Source organism: Lacerta agilis, chromosome 5, assembly GCF_009819535.1.
Source record: "Lacerta agilis isolate rLacAgi1 chromosome 5, rLacAgi1.pri, whole genome shotgun sequence".
Lineage (NCBI taxonomy): Eukaryota > Metazoa > Chordata > Lepidosauria > Squamata > Lacertidae > Lacerta > Lacerta agilis.
The window spans coordinates 83998545-84022609 of record NC_046316.1 but is presented as its reverse complement, the minus strand read 5'-3'; the positions used below and the strand labels follow the sequence as shown (position 1 = coordinate 84022609).

The 24065-nt window shown below is 44.3% G+C and overlaps 1 protein-coding gene across 1 annotated transcript in view; it reads right to left on the bottom strand.

The window, feature by feature from the left end:
• NAALADL2 (N-acetylated alpha-linked acidic dipeptidase like 2) overlaps nucleotides 1-24065 on the bottom strand; it is a 506548-nt gene that overhangs the window by 145347 nt on the left and 337136 nt on the right. The window contains 3 exon segments of the mRNA XM_033150674.1: nucleotides 18502-18572; nucleotides 18575-18629; nucleotides 23672-23877. Of these exon segments, the coding sequence (XP_033006565.1) occupies nucleotides 18502-18572; nucleotides 18575-18629; nucleotides 23672-23877 (332 nt within the window).

Sequence of the window (24065 nt, the reverse complement as noted above, 5' to 3'; positions counted from 1 at the left end):
GCAGATTATGTTAGCACCCACTATATCCCCTGACTCTAGGGTTTTCAAATGCTTCATAATAAAAGTAAATAAGGATTTTCATTAAAAAAAACATATATCTGGCATTGGATATATATTTGCTGAAGTCCTACATAGTCAGAATAAAATTCGTGGGTGGTGCGGGAGCCTTTTCTGTGGATTTTAGGACCAGAGTTAGCGTTCATTGTAATCATTGTTGGCATGAATCTGTCTCGAGAGACAATGGAGTGTGCCTTCGGGGGGGGGGGGGGAACGCAGCGCCTGCTGTGGCTGCAGAGACTGGTAACTCACAACTGCTTCCTCTTGTGTTTGTTTTGCTGCATTAGCAGCATCAAACGCAATCTATCCAGGGCTCAAACCTGGACAGTGTGCCTGGAGGTCCCAGGCTGCCCAGACAACAAGACCTCCCTGTGCACTGAACCCCACTTATCCTTCTTGACTGAATATTGCTGTGTGATTTCCTCAACACACTTCGCATTACAATAAGGAGCCAAGCTAGCTATCAGATGCACACAGAAAGTTGCAAAGCTCCTTGCTAAAATTTAAGCTGCTGCGGGGCAAGGTAGCAGCAAAGACGCTGTGCTAATATCAACTTCTACTTTAAAAATAGTGCTTAAATATGTTTGGGGTTAGGGTTCCCTGTGTGTCTTCAATCTGAAGCAGAGCCCTAGAGAGGGTTCAGATAATATTTGCTCTGGTTCACTCTGGGAAATAACTGTTCACACAAAAGTCTATTCCTCTGATCAGGGCTACAACAAATAACCTTTCCTACAATCATGGCCACACATAGCACACAACCTCTCCAACACCTCATTCCCACAAACGTTCACCAGATGCCTGAACAGGATGTTCTTAGTCCTGTATCTGAAAACACTGGTTCACTAGCTTTTTTTAAAAAAAAAAAAGATGTGGAATGCTACTGTGCCCTGACACAATTCTTGCAAAGCCTCTTTGTTGTTGTTGTTGTTCAGTCGTGTCTGACACTTCGTGACCCATGGACCAGAGCATGCCAGGCACCCCTATCCTCTACTGCCTCCCGCAGTTTGGCCAAAACTCATGCTAGTCGCTTCGAGAACACTGCCCAACCATCTCATCCTCTGTCGTCCCTTATCCTTGTGCCCTCCATCTTTCCCAACATCAGGGTCTTTTCTAGGGAGTCTTCTCTTCTCATGAGGTGGCCAAAGTACTGGAGCCTCAACTTCAGGATCTGTCCTTCCAGTGAGCACTCAGGGCTGATTTCTTTCAGGATGGATAAATTTGATCTTTTTGCAGTCCATGGGACTCTCAAGAGTCTCCTCCAGCACCATAATTCAAAAGCATCAATTCTTTGGTGATCAGTCTTCTTATGGTCCAGGTCTCACTTCCATACATTAACTACTGGGGAAAACCATAGCTTTAACTATATGGACCTTTGTCGGCAAGGTGATGTTTTTGCTTTTTAAGAGCTGTCTAGGTTTGTCATTGCTTTCCTCCCAAGAAGCAGGCGTCTTTTAATTTCGTGACTGCTGTCACCATCTGCAGTGATCATGGAGCCCAAGAAAGTAAAATCTCTCACTGCCTCAATTTCTTCCCCTTCTATTTGCCAGGAGGTGATGGGACCAGTGGCCATGATCTTAGGGTTTTTCAAATTTGCAAACTCATCACTTGTTTGGTGAATGCTCTTGACCACAAGGGGAAAAGGGGGTGGGGAGGTGCAATAAGAAATGTATGTCCCATCCACTGACCACCACCATCACCTCGATTTCAGTTAAATCACACCACTCCAAGCTTTTTTTTTAAAAAAAAAAACACTAGCTGGGTGGAGTGGGCAATATAAAAGAATGGATGCATTAGGACAGGAATGGGCAAACTGAAATCTAATGGCAAATCTGTAATTCATCGGCAGTAAATCAGCATGGGTTTCTGACTCCCAATTGTTTACCAGTAGCAAGAAAAAAAAATTCTCCACTAAAATTAAGGAGCTGGAATTAACAAAGCTAACCGGGGTGGACTTTTATGTGAATGGACTGCGAGGTGAGAGAAGTTCTGTTATTGAAAACAAATTCCTTTGCTTAGAATGTGCTCAGAGACATCTTGTCCTTGAATGCTCTCTGCATTCCTTTTGCACCTGGCTCTGACTGGTAGATCTCAGCAATCCAGTAAAAAAAGGAAAAGGAAAAAAGAGATAGTTCTGACAAACCTGAAGTCTGCCCACATCTGCATTGAATTTTATTCCTGGCGCCTCCTCTTATCCAAGCACTAACCTAACCTCTCTTTCTCAAATTCATCAGTAGAACTGTGCAAACTCCACCTTCCAATCTGCCTACACTGAAAAAAGATAGATTGGTCTCCTGTACTGCTACCTGCAGAGTTGGCACTCTTACCCAGGAGAACACCTAGCCGAGGAAGTGCAAATCAGCAGACCAAAGACATCAAGCTGAGATTTTTCATAAGCCTGACCTGGAATGGCTAAAGTGTCAGAAGTCAAGCAAATGTCAATCTATCGCTCTTTCATCCTCTCAGTAGGCTGGAAAAGCCATGCCGAGACAGCTAGAAACTGGCCACTTAGTGCACTTATCCCAACCTAGGTGATAGCAGAAAGAACAATGGATGTTCAAAATTCCTCCTCTGCCTTGTAAGCTTCTGGGAAAACCTGTTCTTCAATGCAAGCTGAATGAATTTGTGCTGGACTTAGAACAATGGAAAGCCCTTTTGGCATTTTCAGAATATGTGGGTCATATCACAAGATCAGTGTTTTGGCTTTTTGTGTTTGAATGATTTTATATGTAAATGACAATATTTTTTGTGTAATTTAGAAACTGGTGCTGAAAAATATTGCCCCAGAATGTTTCTGTAAAAATTATCCCCCCGTGGATCAGAATGCCGAATATTCACTAAACAGTATTTGACAGCTGTTATGCATAAATAAATAACATAGCAACAGTAATAACAATTCAAATTGTTGGTGCTGACCTTTAAAGCCCTAAACGGCCTCAGTCCAGTATATCTGAAGGAGTGTCTCTACCCCTATTGATCTACCTGGACACTGAGGTCCAGCGCCGAGGGCCTTCTGGCAGTTCCCTCATTACGAGAAGCCAAGCTACAGGGAACCAGACGGAGGGCCTTCTCGGTAGTGGCACCCACCCTGTGGAATGCCCTCCCACCAGATGTCAAAGAGAACAACAACTGCCAGACTTTTAGAAGACATCTTAAGGCAGCCCTGTTTAGGGAAGCTTTTAATATCTGATGAATTATTGTATTTTAATATTGTGTTGGAAGCTGCCCAGAGTGGCTGGGGAGGCCCAGCCACATGGGCGGGGTATAAATAAATTATTATTATTATTATTATTACTCTCCTCTGGAGAAAATATATGAAAAGTTCTGGAGAAAATATATGAAAAGTTCAAAGGGGTGCTCCAGCCATAACATTGGCTTTGTATCTGTAGCACTGAGAAACAACTAAATCTGTTTTGATTCAGTTGGTTATTCAGGACTGAACAAGAGCTGCTAAATCTGAAGGTCTGTTCCTCACCCCCTTTGGGTATAATGGGGAATACAGAAATGGCCATAACATTCCCCCCCCCCCACTTTTTACACAAGCGGATAAAATCTGCAGGCAAAGAATCCACGTTTTACACACTTTTGGCAGAACAACAAGGAGGCTGACATAAAAACCAAAGATCAGTGTGACACTAGGAATGAATGTGTGGTGGAGGAGAAATGAGGGACAGTGAAAAATTATTTCCCCTCAACATTAACTGCAGCAAGGTGGCTCATACAAAGCAAAACAAACTGACACAACAACAAGGAATTAAATAATATCACATGGTACTGAAGATGGGGAAATAAATTAAAAAACGTGGCTCAATGTGAGAATGAAATGAATTACATCATGATGAAAAAATGACATATGAGAAGACTTGGCTTGTAGTCAGCAGCATACCATGGCTCCTCAACTGCTTTCCTTGGCGGGGACAGCAAAATTGCTCTGCAGATGAATTTTGTAAATTCTAAAAAAGTAGTGGATACAGACAACCAAATAGTAACGTTGAAGTTATTGTCACCACCCACTATTATGGATCTGTAGTTCTTTGTATGGTAATTCTCGATACTCACATGTGGCTGTTAATACAAACCAACTACTATGTTGCAAGGTTATTTTGTGTGTGTGTGTGTGTGTGTGTGTGTGCAACTATCTGCGCAGATATTTAATCACATCCACGAAAACAAAACTTGAAAAGATACCCTTCTCAAACAAATGCCATCCAACTTCCATTACTGTGAGCCTTTGAATGAGTCATTGCTGGGGCTGTTCGTTTTCTTCTGCCTTTTGCTGGTTGGCAAAGCGAATGTTGCCTTCTCTCTCAACTTGATGTTCACAGGCACAAGGGTTTTGATCCCCCTTGTGAATCATATCCAAAGCTCCTGTGCTGAACTGGAAGTAATGTCAGTGACAGTGCAGTGATACTTGACTTTTCCAATTCACATGCCTGTGAATGATATTTGTAAGCAATTGCCTTCTACAAAAAAAGGAGACGGAAGAAGTCCTATTAGAAAAGAAAAGAAAAGAAAAAAAAAACACAGCCACGCAAAGGATGAACATTGTCCTGCAGCTGGAGGTGCAGGTGGATGAATCAAGTGACCCAGAAGAAGTCACCGACTTATACTTTTCACCATCTGAATTATTACACAGTTTCGCCATCCTACATGTATAAGAGCAGAAATCATAAATTTCAACCCTCCAGTGTTTTCTCCAAAACACCACATCCGATGAGGAACTTCTTATCTCTTTCAACAGCCCGCTGCACAGGATAATTACAGTGCTGTAATATTTATGAAACCTGCCTTTCAGCCAAAGCACTTAGCAAGCCTTAATTGAGATTCATAATGCCCTTGTGAGGTAGGTGTGTGGCAGTACCATTTAATATGGGAACGCACAGTATGAAGGCCAAAGCTTTATGGGATATTTAGAGATATTTCTGGTTGTCTCACTTTTTCGCTTGCTTACTTTGCCCGATTATTGAACATACATGACTCCATTTGTGATAAGTAGAAGCTGTAGACACCGTGGCCTAATTTAGACAATCATTTGTAAGGAGGTGGGTCACATGGTGAAGTCATCACACAAGGTAATATTTTTTTATTTTTTTTGGAGCAGAGATCTGGGGGTGACTAATAGTCAACCACAAAGCAGACAATGTCTCTACTGTACTACTGAAGGAAGCTAGTTGCCATTACCCATTAATGCAACAGCATAAAACACACTTTGAGAGCATTGCTATGAACTGAATTCAACTAGTCTATTGTAATTGGAAGAATACAAAACTAATGGAAACACTTCAAAATACTAACTCATAAGCATCAAATATGAATTGGCCAGGTAGTTATTTCAAAAGCTTACTATGGAAAGAGCACACTGAAGGGCAACTGAAGCTGCCATCCTAAAGCCAACCAAGGACAAGCTGAAGGAGCCTCAGGATATGGTTTAAGTGCTGCTCCATCCTGGGAAAGCACTGTAATTGCAGAATGTTCTGCTGGCATAGATGCATTGCTCAGGGCCATCTTACACATAGGCGCTAGGGGTGCGAGAGTCCGGGGCCGAGATTTGGAGTCCAGGGATTGGGAAGAGCAAACAGCTGCTGCTGAGCGGTGCAGAGTCCGTTGGAGCACCGCAGCTCTTCTGCTGCGGGCAAGCGAGGCACTGAGGCAACCGGCTGGCTCCGCCCTCCTGCGTGCTTGGGATTGGAGGGCCATTGAGAGGCCCACCCAGCGCATGCTGCTCACACGAGTTGCCCAGCTTTGCTCAGCCACCGCTGCCACCTCAGGCTCAACTGTTGTTAATAATAATAATAATAATAATAATAATAATAATAATATAATTTATTATTTGTACCCCGCCAATCTGGCTCGGTCCCCCCAACCACTCTGGGCGGCCTCCAAAAGATATTAAAATACATTAAAATATCACATGTTAAAAACTTGTTGCGCTGGACTCTGCTTGCGCCCCCCCCGGTGCCCTGGCATTGCTAATGCTATACTAGAAGCAGCAGGGCTGAACAGGATGGGAATGGGATGTTGATGGGTCCTGGGAGGCCATTGGAACCACAGGACTCAAAGTGCCAGATTTCCCTGACACGCTATGGTAAAGCGGGGACGACGACACCAGCCCTGAAGTGGAGGCTCCTCTGCTATGTGATTCACTCCCAAACACCCACACACTCACATTCTCTGGCAACCCCAAAGTTTTGGAACTCCCTCCCCACAGAGGTGTGTCTGGCATCTTCATCACACAACTTTTGAGGAATGCTGGAGATGACATCCTTACTCAGGCTTTTGGCACATGGGATGCATATTTTAATACCTACCTTATTTCTGTGATTGCAAGTTGTTTAAAACTGTGTTTTTTTTAACACTGTGTTTTAATTGCTGCAACTCACCCTGTAACCTTAGGGTGAAGGGCAAGTAAATTACAGCAGCAGCAATAAATGTGGGCCTAATTAATTAAGCTAAAATGAACAAGCATATGATTGTGGGTTGAGAGAGAGAAAGGAGTCGTCTTAAAAGCTTGGAAGCTGGAGCTGCGTGCATGCCCTCCAACATCTCTCAGATGGAAATAGGGACGCCCTAAGGAAAAGCAGGACATTTCATGATCAAATCAGAAACCAGAATGGCTTCTGTAAATCTGGGACTGTCCCTGGAAAATAGGGAGAGACACGCTGCATGGAGTTAGTCCTACCAGTCATTCTGTCTCATTCATACATCACTTTTGTTGTTCAGCCGTTCAGTCGTGTCCGACTCTTCGTGACCCCATGGACCAGAGCACGCCAGGCACCCCTATCCTCCACTGCCTCCCGCAGTTTGGCCAAACTCATGCTAGCATACATCACTAGCATTGCTAAAAAGGAAAAGCACACACACACACACACACACACACACACACACACACACACGTCCCCACTGGTTCTACACTACATGACTTGAGCTGCCTTCATGGGATCCTCATGCAAGAAAAGAGGGAGAAGAGAGCAAGCAAGCAGGAGGAAAGGACAGAGTATAGGTGCCAGTGGGAAACAGCAAAGTGTATTTTCCCTATCAACCCTGCCTTCTACTGGCAAGGTTGCTTACGCAGGTATACCCAAGAACAGGGGTCGGCAGGGTCATTTAACCGGCCCATGGACCCCTGCCACCCACTCAGGGACCCCCGCCACCCACTCAGTAGGCTCCCGTGCACGGAGCAGAGCGGGTAACCGTGCACGGAGCAGAGCGATGCTGGCTGGCTTCCCATTGGCTGCAGGAAGCTGCTGCAGCCAATGGGAAGCTGTGCATGCCTCCTCTACGCCAGAAGGAGGGCTGGAAATAGTGTGCACACACACTCCAGCCCACGGCAGCATCTGCGGGACCGTGAAGCCACCCAAGCCACAAAATCTTTGCCGACCCCTGCCCAAGAATGTATACTGTGATTTCACCTGCAGTGTGGAAGTACTGTACCATCTGTACATGTGCCTCAGGAGACTAAAGTGCTAGATCTGTCCTTCTAAAGCATAAGTGTGTTGTGCGACATTCTTTCTCCCTTTTTATTATTAAAGCAAGTGCAGCATAACTGAAAATAAATACAAAACCTGTTACGGAGAAACAGCAGGCTTTACAGTATACAGATTTCTAAAGCTACTTGTCTAGGATTTCCTTCTCTCCTCCCAACAATAAAAACAACCTGATAAAACACTTTTCCTAGGACTTATCTCAGAATTTATGAGATCAGATCTTTAAAGACTGAAAGCTGATAGTTTCAAAAAATGTTGTGCAGTATAATCTGGGATGCATACAAATTACAATATATTTCAGAGGTGTGTTTTTTCTCCTCTCTCTCTCTTTCTCTCTCCTTCCTTCCATTGCAAGGTGACCTTCAAAACTTACAGAGTGAAAGCTGAACTTTGGCAGAGAAAAGGATGTACACACTGCATCTTCAAGACAAAAAATGTTTGGAAGATGCCGCAGGAGATAAAATCAATAGAACAATAGCAAGCAAAGACCTTTTCTTCTTATCCCTTTCAGGGAGCAATGGAGTTCTGTAGATGAAGACCTCTTCTGCAGAAGAAATCAGCATAGCTGAAGGATTTGTGAAAACGCTGCGAAGTTTTTTCGAGTTCCACACAGCTTGTCAATTATGAGCGCTACGCAATGTCACGATGTTTATGGGAGTTTGATCAAGGCTTCAGTCATTAAGGAAAGGAGCAATTTCATGAAAACACTCCATCATTTCAGAGACGGAATACCATATAGCTGGTGGAAATGGTAGAATAATGGACAAAATTTCTATAACAGTAAGACAGTTCCCCTCCAATAACAGAGAAAGACAGTGTTCCACAAAAAAAAAAAAAGAATAGGGAGGGGACATGATTCTCATAGAATAGATCTCTTCAGTAGTGCCACACCACCTGCAAATTTGCATCAGGCAATTTTTCGGCATCAGGTAAAGACTCTTCTATTTTCCCAGGGCATTTAATATGGCTGCATACAAACTATACCTTTACAGTACAGTCGTACCCTGGATCTCAAATGCCTTGCGAGTCGAACATTTTGGCCCCCGAACACTGCCAACCCAGAAGTGAGTGTTCCGGTTTGCGAACGTTCTTTGGACCCCGAATGTCTGGTGTGGCTTCCACGGCTTCTGATTGGCTGCAGGAGCTTTCTTGTTTTCCGAATGTTTTGGAAGTCGAATGGACTTCCGAAACGGATTCCGTTCGACATCCGAGGCACCACGGTACACTCAAAGCACATTTTCCCCCTCAAAGAGTTCTGGGCACTATAGTTTGCCTTGCACGGAGTTATAGTTCCCAGCAACTCTCAACAAACTTCAGTACCCCGAATTCTTTGGGGAGGAGAATGTGTTTCTCAAGTGTGAACTGTAGAAATTATACTAGTTCACTCTCTTTACTCCCCCTGAAGTGCTTTGTGGGTAGATTCAAATACACTCTACCCCCTAACCTCCACGTAATGACCCTCCCTTCTCTTTATTTGGGTGGGTTTGCAGACATTGGAGATGATGGGAATGAAAAGGTGTGCCAGTGTGCAACATTCAGGGAAGGCACCATGCGGGAGGGCGAAATCTGCTCACGGTTTTTACACAGGCTGTAAAGCATCGCAACCACAACGGTATGCTTTGAACTGTGCTGTTCCAAGCACCTGTATTGTTGATCCAACACGCCGGGCAGGTGGGGGAATAGATAATTACTGCACATTACAGTAGCGTTTGCCTGCTTGTCAAACGACACCGGGTGACAAATTGTATTTTGAATTATTAATCCTCTGTTTTTCAAAGCCTGTCACTTCTAAAGCTCCCCCCCTTTCAGCTTTGTCTTCAAACGCGGCGATCAGGAACGGGAAGGTGCGCAGGCTGCAGTCCACCTCTCTGAGCCGAAACTTCTACATCAAGGTCCCTGTTTTCAACACGTTTCAGTGAAGTCTGATTGACTTCTCAAATCGCTGAGGAACACCCTGCAATTGCAGCCAGCCACGCTGAACTAAAAGGAGTGTGTGCGTGTGCTTGTGGGGAGTCTAGGGGGGTGCAGGGGGGAAGCTTCTGAGGCAGAGATTACCATAAAGAGACAAACAGCATCATCTTCCATTAAGGAGAAAGAAAAATTCCATTTAAGAACATTAAAGGACATTTTTTTTAAAGCCAGGCATTCTTTTGAACACCTGCCACGTGCTAAATGGAAAAAAGGTGTCCTGTTTTAACAAAACCTTTTGTACAAGTTTGTTTGTCTTTTCTTTTACAGTTCATAAAACCCTCCAAGGAAGCTGGAATTATGTCTGCTGGCACAACAAAGTACAATGTTGGACATGCATTTCTCCCCTTCATCCATCCCACCTGTTGCATTCTGTCCAAAGAGAATAACAGAGTTGTAAAGAGTTTCAAGGATCATCTAATGCAAGGGTGTCAATGTGACGCCCGCAGGGACCAGTGTGTCCATCACTACCTCCTACGGTGACTGCAGTGAAAATCCACAATGTGCATGAGATGGTTTGCTCCTCTTCCTGCTTTGTTCTGTTTTGCACTGGTTCGACCTCTCCTATACACCCCTGTGGCAGCCATCTTGTGTTAAGCCCCACCCTAACAGCGGCCATTTTGTGACTGGCACCCACGTCGCTTTCTCAAAATTCCAAATGGCCCCCCCAAAATTTGGCAACCCTTGATCTAAGGATTCCACTGTCCTGAAAGTTCTACATTGGCTCCCAGTATGTTTCTCAGCACAATTCAAAGTGTTGGTGCTGACCTTCAAAGCCCTAAATGGCCTCAGCCCAGTATACCCTGAAGGAGTGTCTCCACCCCCATTGTTCAGCCCGGACACTGAGGTCCAGCTCCGAGTGCCTTCTGGCGGTTCCCTTACTGTGAGAAGTGAGGTTACAGGGAACCAGGCAGAGGGCCTTCTCAGTAGTGGCACCCACCCTGTGGAATGCCCTCCCACCAGATGTCAAGGAAATAAACAACTATCTGACTTCCAGAAGACATCTGAAGGCAGCCTGTTTAGGGAAGTTTCTATGTTTTCTATTTTATTGTGTTTTTAATATCCTGTTGGAAGCCACCCAGAGTGGCTTAGGAGGCCCAGCCAGATGGGCAGGTTATAAGTAATAATTATTATTATTGTTATTGTTATTAATTGATCACAACAGCAAGGCTCCAAGGAGGCTGACGCACACAGTGACCTTAAGCTAGCCATCTTTATTCATCTTGATTCACTAATTCAGAGTTTTCCAAACTTGGGTCTCTAACTGTTGTTGGACTACAACTCCCATCATCCCTGACCACTGCTCCTGGTAGCAGGATGATAGGAGTTGTAGTTCTACAACAGCTGGAGACCCAAGTTTGGAAGACCCTAGATGGATGGATGGATGGATTGATTGACATCATTGCATTCCATTGCATTTCTTGTTGTTCTTCTTCTTGTTCTTCTTCTTCAGCGATCACTCATAGCCGAGTAAGATTGTCTTCCATAAACACAGTTTTAACAATGAGTCCGTAAGTGACTGTGGAGGCCAATTCTGGATCCACTCATCCTTCCACAGTGGGGACATAGGTTTCTGGGTAGGAGTTGATCACGGTGAGGGTTTGCCAAGCGTGCCTTACTCTTAGCACGTTTCTCCCTTTCATCCTGAGTTCAAGTGTCTTCAAAGCCCATGACACCTTTGGTAAAGGCTGTTCTCCAACTGGAGCGCTTGCAGGCCAGTGTTTCCCAGTTGTCAGTGTTTATACTACATATATTTTTTTTTTTAGATTTGCCTTGAGAGAGTCTTTAAACCAGCATTACGCTTTCCATTTTAAAGTTCGGAATAGAGTAGTTGCTTTGGAAGACGATAATCAGGCATCCGCACATGACCAGTCATCTCACACAACCCCCCATGGAGCTCATTTCCTCCCCATTTTAACCTTACAATATTTACAAAACCAACCAACCAACAACAAAAAGCAACCAATAGTCAAACCATCATCACAGCAGTCCAATGACCAATAACAATGGGAGAAATAATCAGCTAACCCCTAGTACCAGGGAGAACATAAATGGTTTTACTTCTTGGCAGAAACCCATTGCGGACCCAGGGTAGGACCACAGCTCAGTGGTAGAGCATGTCCCCTTCTGAGATCCTGGTGAGCTACTGTCAGTAGACAAAACACAATGCAATGGAACAATTACCTCATTCAGCACAAGGCAGCTCTCTCTGTTCTTAAGGCAATTCCATATGGAGGAAGCCACAACAGAAAGGACTTTATCTCTGCCTGCCATCCCCCAGTGGCTTTCCTTTTTCATCTCTAACACGGCAGGAAGTACCTGTTGCCTTTCTAATGTGTTCCCTTGCATAGCATCTCCTCTCCTCCTTTCTATATTTTCATGACACTGTAAGTTTGGTGGGGGGGAAGTTACTTGGAGACTGGTGTGTGCCTGAAGTAATAATACTCCAAAAAGCCACCATTAATGAGGCATGATCTCTTACTTACTTGAGCTGAATTGATCCATTTGAAACATTGAACTTCATGCTTACATCTATATTGTGGCATTGATTCTCTGAGAAACTGAGATTTGGTTATAAGAAAAGGTGTCACTTCTTTGCTTTTAATCTGAAGCCTGCAGTGCCTGTCAACAGTCCCCAACCTCTGATGATCAGAAGCGGCTTGTTGGGTTAATTTTACTGAAGCTGGCTGAAATGTTACATTCAAGATCTGTGGGTAGAGCAGGGGGCGGCTTAGTTATGCATGCAGAAGCAAAAGGTAGAAGAACCTCAAAGAAATATTACCAGAAAAATGGAATACTATGGTGTTTCCATTCTTCTTCTTCTTCTTCTTCTCTTCTTCTTCTTCTTCTTCTTCTTCTTCTTTCTTCTTCTTCTTCTTCTTCTTCTCTTCTTTTCTCTTTCTTCTCTTCTTCTTTTTCTTCTTCTTCTCTTCTTCTTCTTCTTCTTCTTCTCTTTCTTTAAAAAAAGCTCAAAACACAAAATCCACTGGATTTTACATTATCGTCATCCCTACCAGCTCCTGTTGTCTTTCTCCATGGAGTTTTCTTGCAGGGATACTGGAGTGGCTTGCCAGTTCCTTCTCCGGGTGGATCACGTTTAGTCAAAATCTCCACTATGACCTGTCCAACATGAGTCTGACCATGCGGGAGGCAGTGAAAGACAGCCATGCCTGGCGTGCTCTGGTCCATGGGTCACGAAGAGTTGGACACCGACTGAAAGACACCTGAACAACAAACCAGCTCCTACTCTTGAATACTTTCCTTAAAATCCATGCCTGTATTGAACACTCCCTCAAACATGTCGTGTTTCATTGCATACCTAGATTGGACACCTTCCATTCCATTCTGGTCTGAAGAACTTCTCTCTGTGGGTGAACATGGTGGTGAATGATGTAGGTGCCCTTTTCAATTGTTGAGGAAGGGGACTGAAATGGGGAGGGGCATGCCTGCACCATTCTGTGGCCCTGTCTCTTATTATTTATTATTATCATTTATTAAAATCATATACTACCCTATACCCACAGGTCTCAGGGAGGTCTACAATATAAAATCATAACTATAAAACACATAATATAAATAAAAAAGAACAGCTCAATAATACCCCTACTCTTTTCCTGTTCTTTTCAACGTGGCAACCATTTTGTGTTGTCAGGAATACACACACACACACACACACCCAGCACAGGGGATGAGTTAGACTCAGAGACTGAACTCAATGTACAAGGATCCAGCTCTACAAATAAGAACTGGTGGTCAGAATCGAGAAAGGGCACTTTGACACACACACCCTTTCCTGGAGAAGACTCTATTAGCTCTCAAGGAGAGGAAGAGTTGGAAGGCAGCCAGAGAGTTGCTAGGCAATCAGCAGATAAGCAGAGGTCTGAGTCTGGGTTGAGTGGGAATGAGGGGGGGGGGAGGTCAGCCTCTCAGTCCCCGATCCAGGATAAAATCAGAAGGCAATGGAAGGGCAAGAGGGGAAAGGTGGGAGTCTGGCATCCATCCTGCTGTGAGAAGGGCCAAACTTCAGACTGACCAACAAATGTAAATGCAAGCAGGCAAGATGCCGGGTTCTAGATGGGATGTGTCTTTTTGTAAAATAAAAAAGGTAAAAGGTAGAGGACCTCTGACAGTTAAGTCAGTCACAGATGACTCTGGGGTTGTGGCGCTGATCTCACTTTACAGGCCAAGGGAGCTGGTGTTTTCTGTAGAGGTTTTTCTGGGTCACGTGGCCAGCATGACTAAGCTGCTTCTGGCAAACCAGAGCAGCGCACAGAAACGCCGTTTACCTTCCTGCCAGAGCAGTACCTATTTATCTACTTGCACGTTTTGATGTGCTTTCGAATTGCTAGGTTGGCAGGAGCTGGGGCCGAGCAATGGGAGCTCACCCCATCGTGGGGATTCGAACCGCTGACCTTCTGATCGGCAAGCCCAAGAGGCTCAGTGGTTTAGACCACAGCGCCACATACATAAAACTGCCAGAGAGTCATTACTTCTTATTGGGGCTTGATTGCCTACCAGAGATCATTACATGTGTTACGTCATGTCCCCACTGCAGCCGTTTTGTGACTGGTGCCCATTCCAAATGTGCTCACCATCCCCAAAAAGTTGGTGAGTACTGGATTCTAGTCAGGAGTGGTTTTCTGGGGTTTCAGACAGGAAGAGATCCCAGATATTGAACCTGGGACTTTTTTATGCAGCAAATGTTCTCTACCACTGAGCTACGGTCCCTCCCCCAAATTCATGGCATATAGGACTATCACCTCCCTGTTAGTAAAGTGAGTGTCCCATATGCTGACAGGCTGGGCAGAAAATGGACCAAGAGAGATGGAAGCCTGACCTAGCGGTTGGAGGAGGCTATGGACTAACATATTTATTCAATGCTCATCTTTGGTGTCTTGTTTCTGTATGGACACCGGGGATGCAATGATATTTCCGTTGCAGAGATAACTCATTGTACATGATTACTGGCAGATATCTTGTAAATATGATCTATGATTTTGGGTTTGCTCTTCTGGTTAATTAAAAAGTTTGATTGACAGATGCAAATACCTTCTTTTATGAGGAAGCCCGAGAATTCCGCTTTGCAGAATGCTAAATGACTCAAAGGCTGCATTCAAGATAAGGACAAACAACAGCAACAACAACGAGGACACAATTACTGTTTTATCAACAGTAGAGATAATGATTTCACTTCATGCACACTTTATACAATTATAGATTTAAGCAGAGGACTACAGAATGAATTTACCCAGTGACTTTATAGTCCAAATTCACGTTAGGGAACCTTTAATATGAAGCTGCAATGGATTTTATTTATTATTCCGCATATATTGTTATAACACATTTTTTTTTATTACTGCTAATCTTTTGTATCTCACATAATGGATTTGATCAAAAAGTCCCGTAGGGTACACTTTCCCCTCTTCCAGAGTGTAACGAGGCTTTATAAGAGACATGGAGCTGCCACTGCTTTTAGTCTTTCTGCTCTCTCGTTCTTATTGCATGTACAATAACACAACTGGTCCGGCAAACGCCATGCATCCTTTGGTAACAATTCAGATTGGATTCAAGAGGCTGTCCTTGGAAATAATTTGGAAACTACAAACTGGTGAGAGACCTGACAGCCAGAATCTTAAGTGCAACCTTTTTCTTTCTTTCTTCTTTAAGATTGCATACAACACTGGTAATTTATTGGTTCGCATTTCTGTTCTGAGTTCCCTTCAAGGCAATTGTTTTGATATTCAAAACCTGACGACTAGGATATTTAAAGGACTGCCTGCCCTCAGAATGCAACATACTCAAGGGCCCAGCAGATGCGGCTGACACAAACACAAAAAATTGCCTCGTACTTGGGAATCCCAATCCCAGAGGCTTCCAAATCACAGAATTATAGATTTGGAAGGGTCCTCCAAGGGCCATCTAGTCCAACCCCCTGCAATGAAGGATTCACAGCAAAACAATGAAGATCAGGTAGTATCTCTGCTCACACAGACTCTTTTCCCTCCTATCATCGGAGTCTTAGCCCCTCTCCCAATCATCCTAACAATTCTTAGGATGTTATAAAGGTTGAGATGATGAAGTTCAGCAATGCATCGGTTACACTGGCAAGGCAACCTGTCCTAAACTTCATTTCGATATTGATGTTCCTTTCCCCCCTCTTTGTGCTAGTAACAGATGTCATGGATATGTGGCACAATTCTCCTATTGAAATGTGCACCCAACTGATTAGGAGAGCTTATTCATCAGGGGTAGCCAACATGATACTGTCGAAATATTGCTGGACTGCAGCTTCCATTGCATTGCAGGGGGTGGACTATATGACCCTTGGGGTCCCTTCCAACTCTATGATTCTATGATTCCTTCAGCCCCAGCCAGCATGACCAATGGTTATAATCCAACATTAATTTTACAACATTAGCTCTCCCTGCTAATTCCCCTTTACTATGAATGTGCAGTGGATCTGAATGAATCTTTGCATCGCAAAATGAAGCAGGCTGCTTTAGATAGGTCCACGACTTGCACAAGGCAAAGTGGAATCTCTCTCAAATGCCCAGGTGCTTCTGAAGTGATCGTTATTTTTTTGTTGTGGCTCATTCATAATTACTGTTCATGGTTGTGGTGGTTTTCAGTCCACAAATGATACATGATTGATGACACATCCACCCACCCACATTTGCATTATATTCCTTTGCACTGAAATGAATGATGCAGAATAACATAACAATGGTGTGACTTATTAAATAATTACTCTAGCAAAGCAGACAGCGAGTCCAATATCATAGCTTTTTGGGAAGCTGAACTACAGTGGAAAGGAAACAGCAGAGCAGATGGCGAACAGTTTGGAGCAGGAATCAATGCCTTCTTACATTCCTAAATCCTCATTTATAAACTGCTTCTCAACAAATGTTTATGAAGTGGTGTAACTGAGAATATTCTTCTTCTCAGATATAGTAAAAAAAATACATCCATAATCTAAAAAACGGATCTCAAAAACATAAATTGCACAGATTCCGGATAACATAGAATACAATATAAGTGACTGCACATTCGTTGCATGTAAGAGAAGGAGCTGACCAGCACTCTTTCAGTTGCTCACAAAATCTTACGCCACAATCTATTTGTTTGGCCTTCGAGGTGCCACAAAGTTCTTTGTTGTTTTAGCTGCAACAGAATAACAAGGCAATCCCTGGGGAATGTCAACTAATTGATCCGTCAAGGATAACTTCTGTGCATGCGAAATGTAAATTCAAGACTAATGAATTAATGGTCTTATTTGGGAGATTTAATTTCCGTACCAACCCACTCTGAGTTTCAGTGACCGTCTGCCAAATAAATGGTGATTCATTAGCACAGCGAGCCAACAAATGGCAACTTCCCTCACAAAACAGTCAGAGGCACAAATGTAACTTGGCAGAATCCTCCTGCCATGAATGTGGACAATAATAGCACGGCTGAACAGAGTTCACTCTCACTTTCCAAAGGTCTCAAATTGTTTGAATTCCTCTTTGGCTTTAATAATCCAAATATTTAAATCAGGCCTCCTTCTTTTTAATTCAGTATATCAGCCAGAATCCCCATGACAGGCAAATAACATGAGCGCTTGCATGTTGTTTATGTGCCAAGCAAAAAACCCATCCCTGGCAACCAATTAAAGAAATGGAAGATCAGCATTCCCCACCCCCCACACTCACACGTCTGAGCAAGAAATTTGCTTCTGCAAATTATTCCAAGCTGAGTGCAAGCTTTTCCATTTTCCTCATTTATTTATATAGCATCAGCCCACTTAACTCTTTGTAACGACAATCATTTAATGGGTAGAAATGGCAACCTGCCCAAACAACAAAGCTGCTGCGTGAGAACCAATTGCACGTGGTCTGAAACTTTTAGGTAGGCCCTGACCTTCTAAAACGACATTCACGTAGACTTGGTAGGCCAGGAGCATCCCAGTCCCTGAGATTCCAGGAGCCAAATCTGAGACCTAGGAATGGCCCCTGGTGGTGTCACAGGGGCAGGCCCTGGAGATAGAAATTAATTAGGAGAGGAGAGGAGAGCAGAGGAAATAGACCTCCTCAGAGTGTCTATGCTATAATTTGCAGCCAGCTCTGTTGGGGCATAGGTGCCAACTCCCTGGGGCCCCTGGGTGCCCAAGCACCCACAAAATTCCCCGTGAATGGTCAGGCACCCACAAATTTCAGTGTCAGGGCCATGCACGCTGGGTGGCATCCATGACCTTGGGTGTCCACAGTCACGAAGCTACACTGGCACTCCTGTGCTGGGCTGAAGTTTGCAAGTTGCATGCATGGTCTTCTTAATCATTTTTTAAAATATTTTTTATTATTATTAAAAGCACTCTTACCCACCTGGAGAATCAAGCCCTCTGCCTATCAGCTGGAGGAGGCCAGGCAAACCTGGAGACTTCAGGTCAGACCCGGAGGTCTGGCAACCCAGCATACACATAAGACTTTACACGGACTCCCTCGGAAGGCGGTGGACTCTCCTTCCTTGGAGGTTTTTTTAAGCAGAGGTTGGGTGGCCATCTGTCATGGATGCTTTAGCTGAGATTCCTGCACTGCAAATCTATGCTTATATATATATACAGCAATTCTGTAGCTTTGGGCACTTTTGTGAAACCTCCAGAAGAAGAAGAAAATATCATGTTGAAATATAAAATGCCTGATCACTGTGATGATCTGGGGAAGACTCCTACACTTATCTCCCATATATTTAGTTTCTACATGAACTAATATTGTTTTTCCATAGAGTTTGGGGCACTGCTGCCGTTGAAACGAGACAAGCACCCACAATTCTGACATTTCATCGCCTATTGCCATGTGTTTTTTAAGAGGATGGATTTGATTCAATGTTGGCCATTTATGATTATATGATATTGCAATGGTTTTTTTATTGCACACCGTCACGATATTTGCAAATGTCAAATATGAATTTTTGCATTGCCCCTGATTAAACACCACGAGGAATTGAATAAGGTTCTCACCTTTCTAACCTCAGTTGCCAGTTGCTGAAGAGAAGGAGATGCGATGGTTTGCAAAACTGCTTTGCCCTTTACGGATCGTGGAGACTCACATACGCCACAGTGTTCCTCTGGAGAACTTCCTTGAGATCCTGAAACAAGCGATCATACTGAATAAGAGGATCACATTTAAGATGTACAATATTCATTTAGTCCCTTGCAAAGGGAAGAAAAGGAGTGTGTGTGTGTGTGTGTGTGTGTGTGGTGTGTGTGTTGTGTTTTACTACCCACTCCAATTCCCTAAGTAATAATTAACTCGTTTCCCCCACCCTCTATAATATCATTTTAGGAACTTCAAAAAACGCCTTTGTTTAATTTCTCTCTAGCAAGGTTATAATTCCTTTTCCTCACATCGTCTGAAACAAAATGAAAAACAGGGCCTGAAGGAATTAAGAATCTCTACAGTTCCAAAGCTGAGAATGAAAACATTACACACTGCAAATAACAGGAAGTTGTTTTATTTAAGGGGGGGGGGGATCTTAAACTCACCTCTGACAAGACACCAAACTTCAAATGCAATCACTGACACACTCTCAACGCACTTGATGTTTCAGACCAGGCAACCATTATTTTAGATTGAATTGCATCCTTTTCTCCAGTGTTGTCACTTCATTATGTTGTTTTTTTTTAAGGCAAAGGGATCTGCATGAGCCACATTTCAATTATTTCCCATTTGCCTTCCCAGTAATGAGCTGCTTGTTCCATGAAGAGCCTCTTTACACCGAGCAGAAGGGGTGTAACACAATTATGTATGATGTAAAAGACGATTTGAAGTGGAACTAAACAAATTTTGCTTCAGTCAGTTACAAGGGGCCCTTTTGGTACTTCGCCCCCACCTCCCACAGCACTTTCTAAAAACATCACTCTGTTGCAAGGAAGAGGCTTTTTTATATTATTTATTAAATTTCCACGCATTGCTTATACATGATCCCAAGCAAATCACACCCCTTTCCATTTAGCTATAATTTCAGCACACTTCAGCTTTGTTACGGAGGCATCCCCTGTCAAATCTCTCCATTAGAGTTTCACAGCTGTTGCTGACTTCATAAAGCACCTGAGAAGAGCCAGGCCTAAATGTGCTTTTCCCTCTCCGTCAGAATGCCCAGTCATAAGAATATGAGAGAAGCGCTGCTGCATCAGGCCTAGACAGTTAAGTATCCTGTTCCCGTAGCGGCCAACCAGATACTTATGGGGAGCCTGCAAGCAGGACCTGAATACAACAGCCTTCTCCCTACCTGTGATACCCAGCGGCTAGTACCCAGCGATGCGCTGCCTCCAATAGTGGAAGCAATGCTTTGTGGCTAATAGACATTGATAGCCTTATACTCCACGAATTTGGCTAAATCGATTCTAAAGGCATGCAAGTCAAAGCAAGACAGGCATTTTTCTTCTAATGATCACTGGCGTGGGGGGGTGTGGTATCCACACTTTTTGCACCGCACTTTCTAGGCACAGATGCACACTTCAAAGCTCTGTGTCTGTGTGCTTCCCTCCCCCCCCCTTTGTTTGCCTCACTGCTTTCCCCAGAAACACCCATTCTTTAATGCTAATCCGGGAACAGATGACAATTTGAAAGGAAGTCTTGATGACCCCTGGATGAAAGCAGCCCAAGGAGAAGGGAAGTATGTAGTCTAGCTTCGTCCAGCTGATGTAAGGGGCCTCAGTGACCCATTTCCACCTATGCTGCAGCCACTCGCAATGTTGGGTGGAGCGGGAGAGTATCCACAAGCATGTTACTCCCACCCCCTCTACCTCTCTTTTAAATCAGAACCAGTGAAGGCGGTCAATGTCCTGTGTGAGCGTCGGGAGGTGGTTGGAGGATGGATAGCAACTAACGGATTGAGGTTGAATCCTGACAAGACAGAAGTACTGTTTTGGGGGGACAGGGGGAGGGCGGGTGTGGAGGACTCCCTGGTCCTGAATGGAGTAACTGTGCCCCTGAAGAAGCAGGTGTGCAGCCTGCGGTTCATTTTGGACTCGCAGCTGTCCATGGAGGCACAGGTCAATTCTGTGTCCAGGGCAGCTGTCTGTCAGCTCCATTTGGTACACCAGCTTAGACCCTACTGTCTCGCTAGAGTGGTGCATGCTCTGGTTATCTCCCGCTGGGACTACTGCAATGTGCTCTACGTGGGGCTACCTTTGAAGGTGATCCGGAAACTACAACTAATTAAGAATGCGGCAGCTGGACTGGTGACTGGGAGTGGCTGCCAAGATCATATAACACAGGTCCTGAAAGACTACTTTGGCTCCCATTACGTTTCCAAGCACAATTCAAATTGTTGGTGCTGACCTTTAAAGCCCTAAATGGCCTTGGGCCCAGTGTACCTGAAGGAGCGTCTCTACCTGCATCAATCAGCCCGGACACTGAGGTTCAGCTCTGAGGGACTTCTGGCAGTTCCTCTCTATGAGAAGTGAGGCTACAGGGAACCAGGCAGAGGGCCTTCTTGGTAGTGGCACCCCCCCCTGTATAGGAGGATTCCCCTCAACACACAGTCACCCTAGAAACTACAGAGAGCAATGTGGCTTGAAACCAGTACATTCCTTCATGTTCTCCCCTTTTCAAATGAGAGGGTGCAGAGCTAGTACACTCCAGCAAGTTCTCCCCTCACTGTGTGCTCATTCCTCCTTTATGAACACCTGACTAGGGCTCCCACCTTCACACATTCAAAGATGAGCTACATTTGTAGCTAGACACAACTATGCCTATCAGATGCTATAACCCAGGCTTCCTCAACCTCAGCCCTCCAGATGTTTTTGGCCTACAACTCCCATGATCCCTATCTAGCAGGACCAGTGGTCAGGGGTGATGGGAATTGTAGTCTCAAAACATCTGGAGGGCCGAGGTTGAGGAAGCCTGCTATAACCATTGAAGCCCATTTGATAATATGGCCACAGGCTTTGGACACATTGAAAAATCTCACCGAGGTAGGGTTGGGCATGAAGTGTTGCTCCCCCCTTGATGGCATGGGTGCTGGACATTCCTCCCTGCAAATCTGGTGTTCTTGTGAGAGGGCCCTATGTGTGCACTGCTGTACCCATGCAGATCTCCTTCTCCCAAATGAGTTTCCTAGGATTTCACTTCCCGAGTCCCTTAGACCCATTCATGTGAATGCCCAATGGTAATCTGTAGAGATAACAGTATTGTTGACACTTCGCTCATCAGCAGAAGGGAAAAGGCAGTGCTGCTGAAGCCCCCTTCACATTTGTACTGTGTGTGTGTGTTAGAGAGACGGACATCCTTTATTTAAGTCAATCAGCATGCTGTAGCTCAAGGAGGCCACGTCGCAACATTATTAAATACACTTGTGCATGCTGCAAATAGAAAGCACAAGTCTGAGAGCGACGGTTTACCTTGGTGTGCTGTTTGATTTTAAATAGCTGGGAATGGTAAATTGGGAATCATAAACTGAAGCGCAGTAATTCACCGCAGTTGAATCAAACTGATAATGCAACAATTCAAAAATTACAGTTTCATCTTTTTCATTGTTTTGGATACAGGGGATCACAACAGGCCAGGTAAAACATGTACTGTACCTGTTCCGATCCATCTTATTCAAGTGCTCTGATTAAATGTGCTGGTGTGTGTTTATCCTAAGTTTTAACATTTTCCCATCCATCTTTCCCTTCAGCCTTGCTTTGTTGTCTGATCTGACAGACAGGCATGTACCAATTAACCACCCACCTAGATTGTCCTTACTGCTTATTTACCCAGTTTCCTCCACATCGCTGATTGACTGAGAAAGGTAGGGGCTTCTACCAGATTGACAGATTGTCTCATTAACACTTCTTGTGCCCTCAATGGATTCTGATATACCTCTAGAAAATTATTTTCATCTGGTAGGCTCACCATTCAGTTGACTCTGCTTAGCTTTGTTTGCCACGGAGGAACACTTTAATTGTCTACAAATTGTGGGGGGGAACTCTGAAAAGCACTTGTGATTAATTGCTTGCATTGATGTGAACTAATAGCAGACAGTGCTCAGTTCCCTTTTACTATTTTTAGGCGTCTCATTCATCACCTTGTTTACCTTGCTGCTGACTCATCAGTCACCACCGAATAAAGATGAGTCTCTAATGCATTTTTTAAAAATAAAAAAAATGAGACCATCTTCATTTTAGTCAATAAAGCTCTTTGGTAGGCATGCCGGAACCCTTGCAAACATTTCAGTCAACAAACACTCCCAAGGGGCTGAGCTGCTTAGAATAATAGAACAGAAAAGTTGAAAGAAAAGGGTCATCTAGTCCAAACCCCTGCAATGCAGGAATCTTTTGCCCAACGTGGGGTTCAAACCCATGACCCTGAGAACAAGAGCCTTATGTTCTACTGATCAAGATATCAGAGCCAGTGTGGTGTAGTGGTTAAGAGCGGTAGACTTGTTATCTGGGGAACCGGGTTCGCGTCTCCACTCCTCCACATGCAGCTGCTGGGTGACCTTGGGCTAGTCACACTTCTCTGAAGTCTCTCAGCCCCACTCACCTCACAGAGTGTTTGTTGTGGGGGAGGAAGGCAAAGGAGAATGTTAGCCGCTTTGAGACTCCTTCGGGTAGTGAAAAGCGGGATATCAAATCCAAACTCTTCTTCTTCTTCTTCTTTAAACCTTTGAGTTTCTTTCAGATTCTGATTTTTCCAGTTTTAAGTTGTTCTCCCCATTAATTTTCAATTAAAGCCCTCACAGCAATGCACCCTATGTTGGACAAAAGATTCCTGCATTGCAGGGGGTTGCACCAGATGACCCTCACGGTCCCTTCCAACTCTATGATTTCTAACGAGGGTACCAGTACAGTGGTATCTCGGGTTACAAACACCTTGGGTTGCAAACACTTCGGGTTACAGACTCCGCTAACCCGGAAGTAGTACCTCGGATTAAAAACTTTACCTCAGGATGAGAACAGAAATCGTGCGCCGGTAGAGCGGCGACAGCGGGAGGCCCCATTACCTAAAGCGATACCTCAGGTTAAGAATGGTTTCAGGTTAAGAATGGACCTCCGTAACGAATTAAGTTCTTAACCCAAGGTACCACTGTAGCTCCTTACAGTGCTAGTGTCCAAAGTTGCTGGCCGCTGGTGCTGATCCTTCTGGCAATCCCAGCTTCCCTTGGGTTAAGGACGTTGGTAAAAGGCAGCATTTTCTTACCTCCGCCCACTCGTAGGAGCCGATCTTGCCAAACACAGTTTCTCCCCATGAGCAGAAAATGATGGTCCGGTCAGGTCTCCATCCTTTCTCCACTTTCCTCATCAAGGCCTGGATGAATGCAGTCATCACGGCAGTTCCATGAGCCCACTGCTGCCTACTGTAGGCACCTAAAGTGCTGTGGTGGCTGCCAACTATTACATATCTATCTGGGGATGGGGAGAAGAAAAGGAATAAGGGGGTGGGGGTGAAACAAGCAATTTTATTTTTTTTGTTAATTAAGCAGCATGAGAAATCGGCATTGAAAGCATTAATTGTATTGGTGATCTTTCCCACTTTTGCCCAGCCACATCACATCTTCTGCGCACCACTGAAATCAGCCGACTTCAAGATGTCT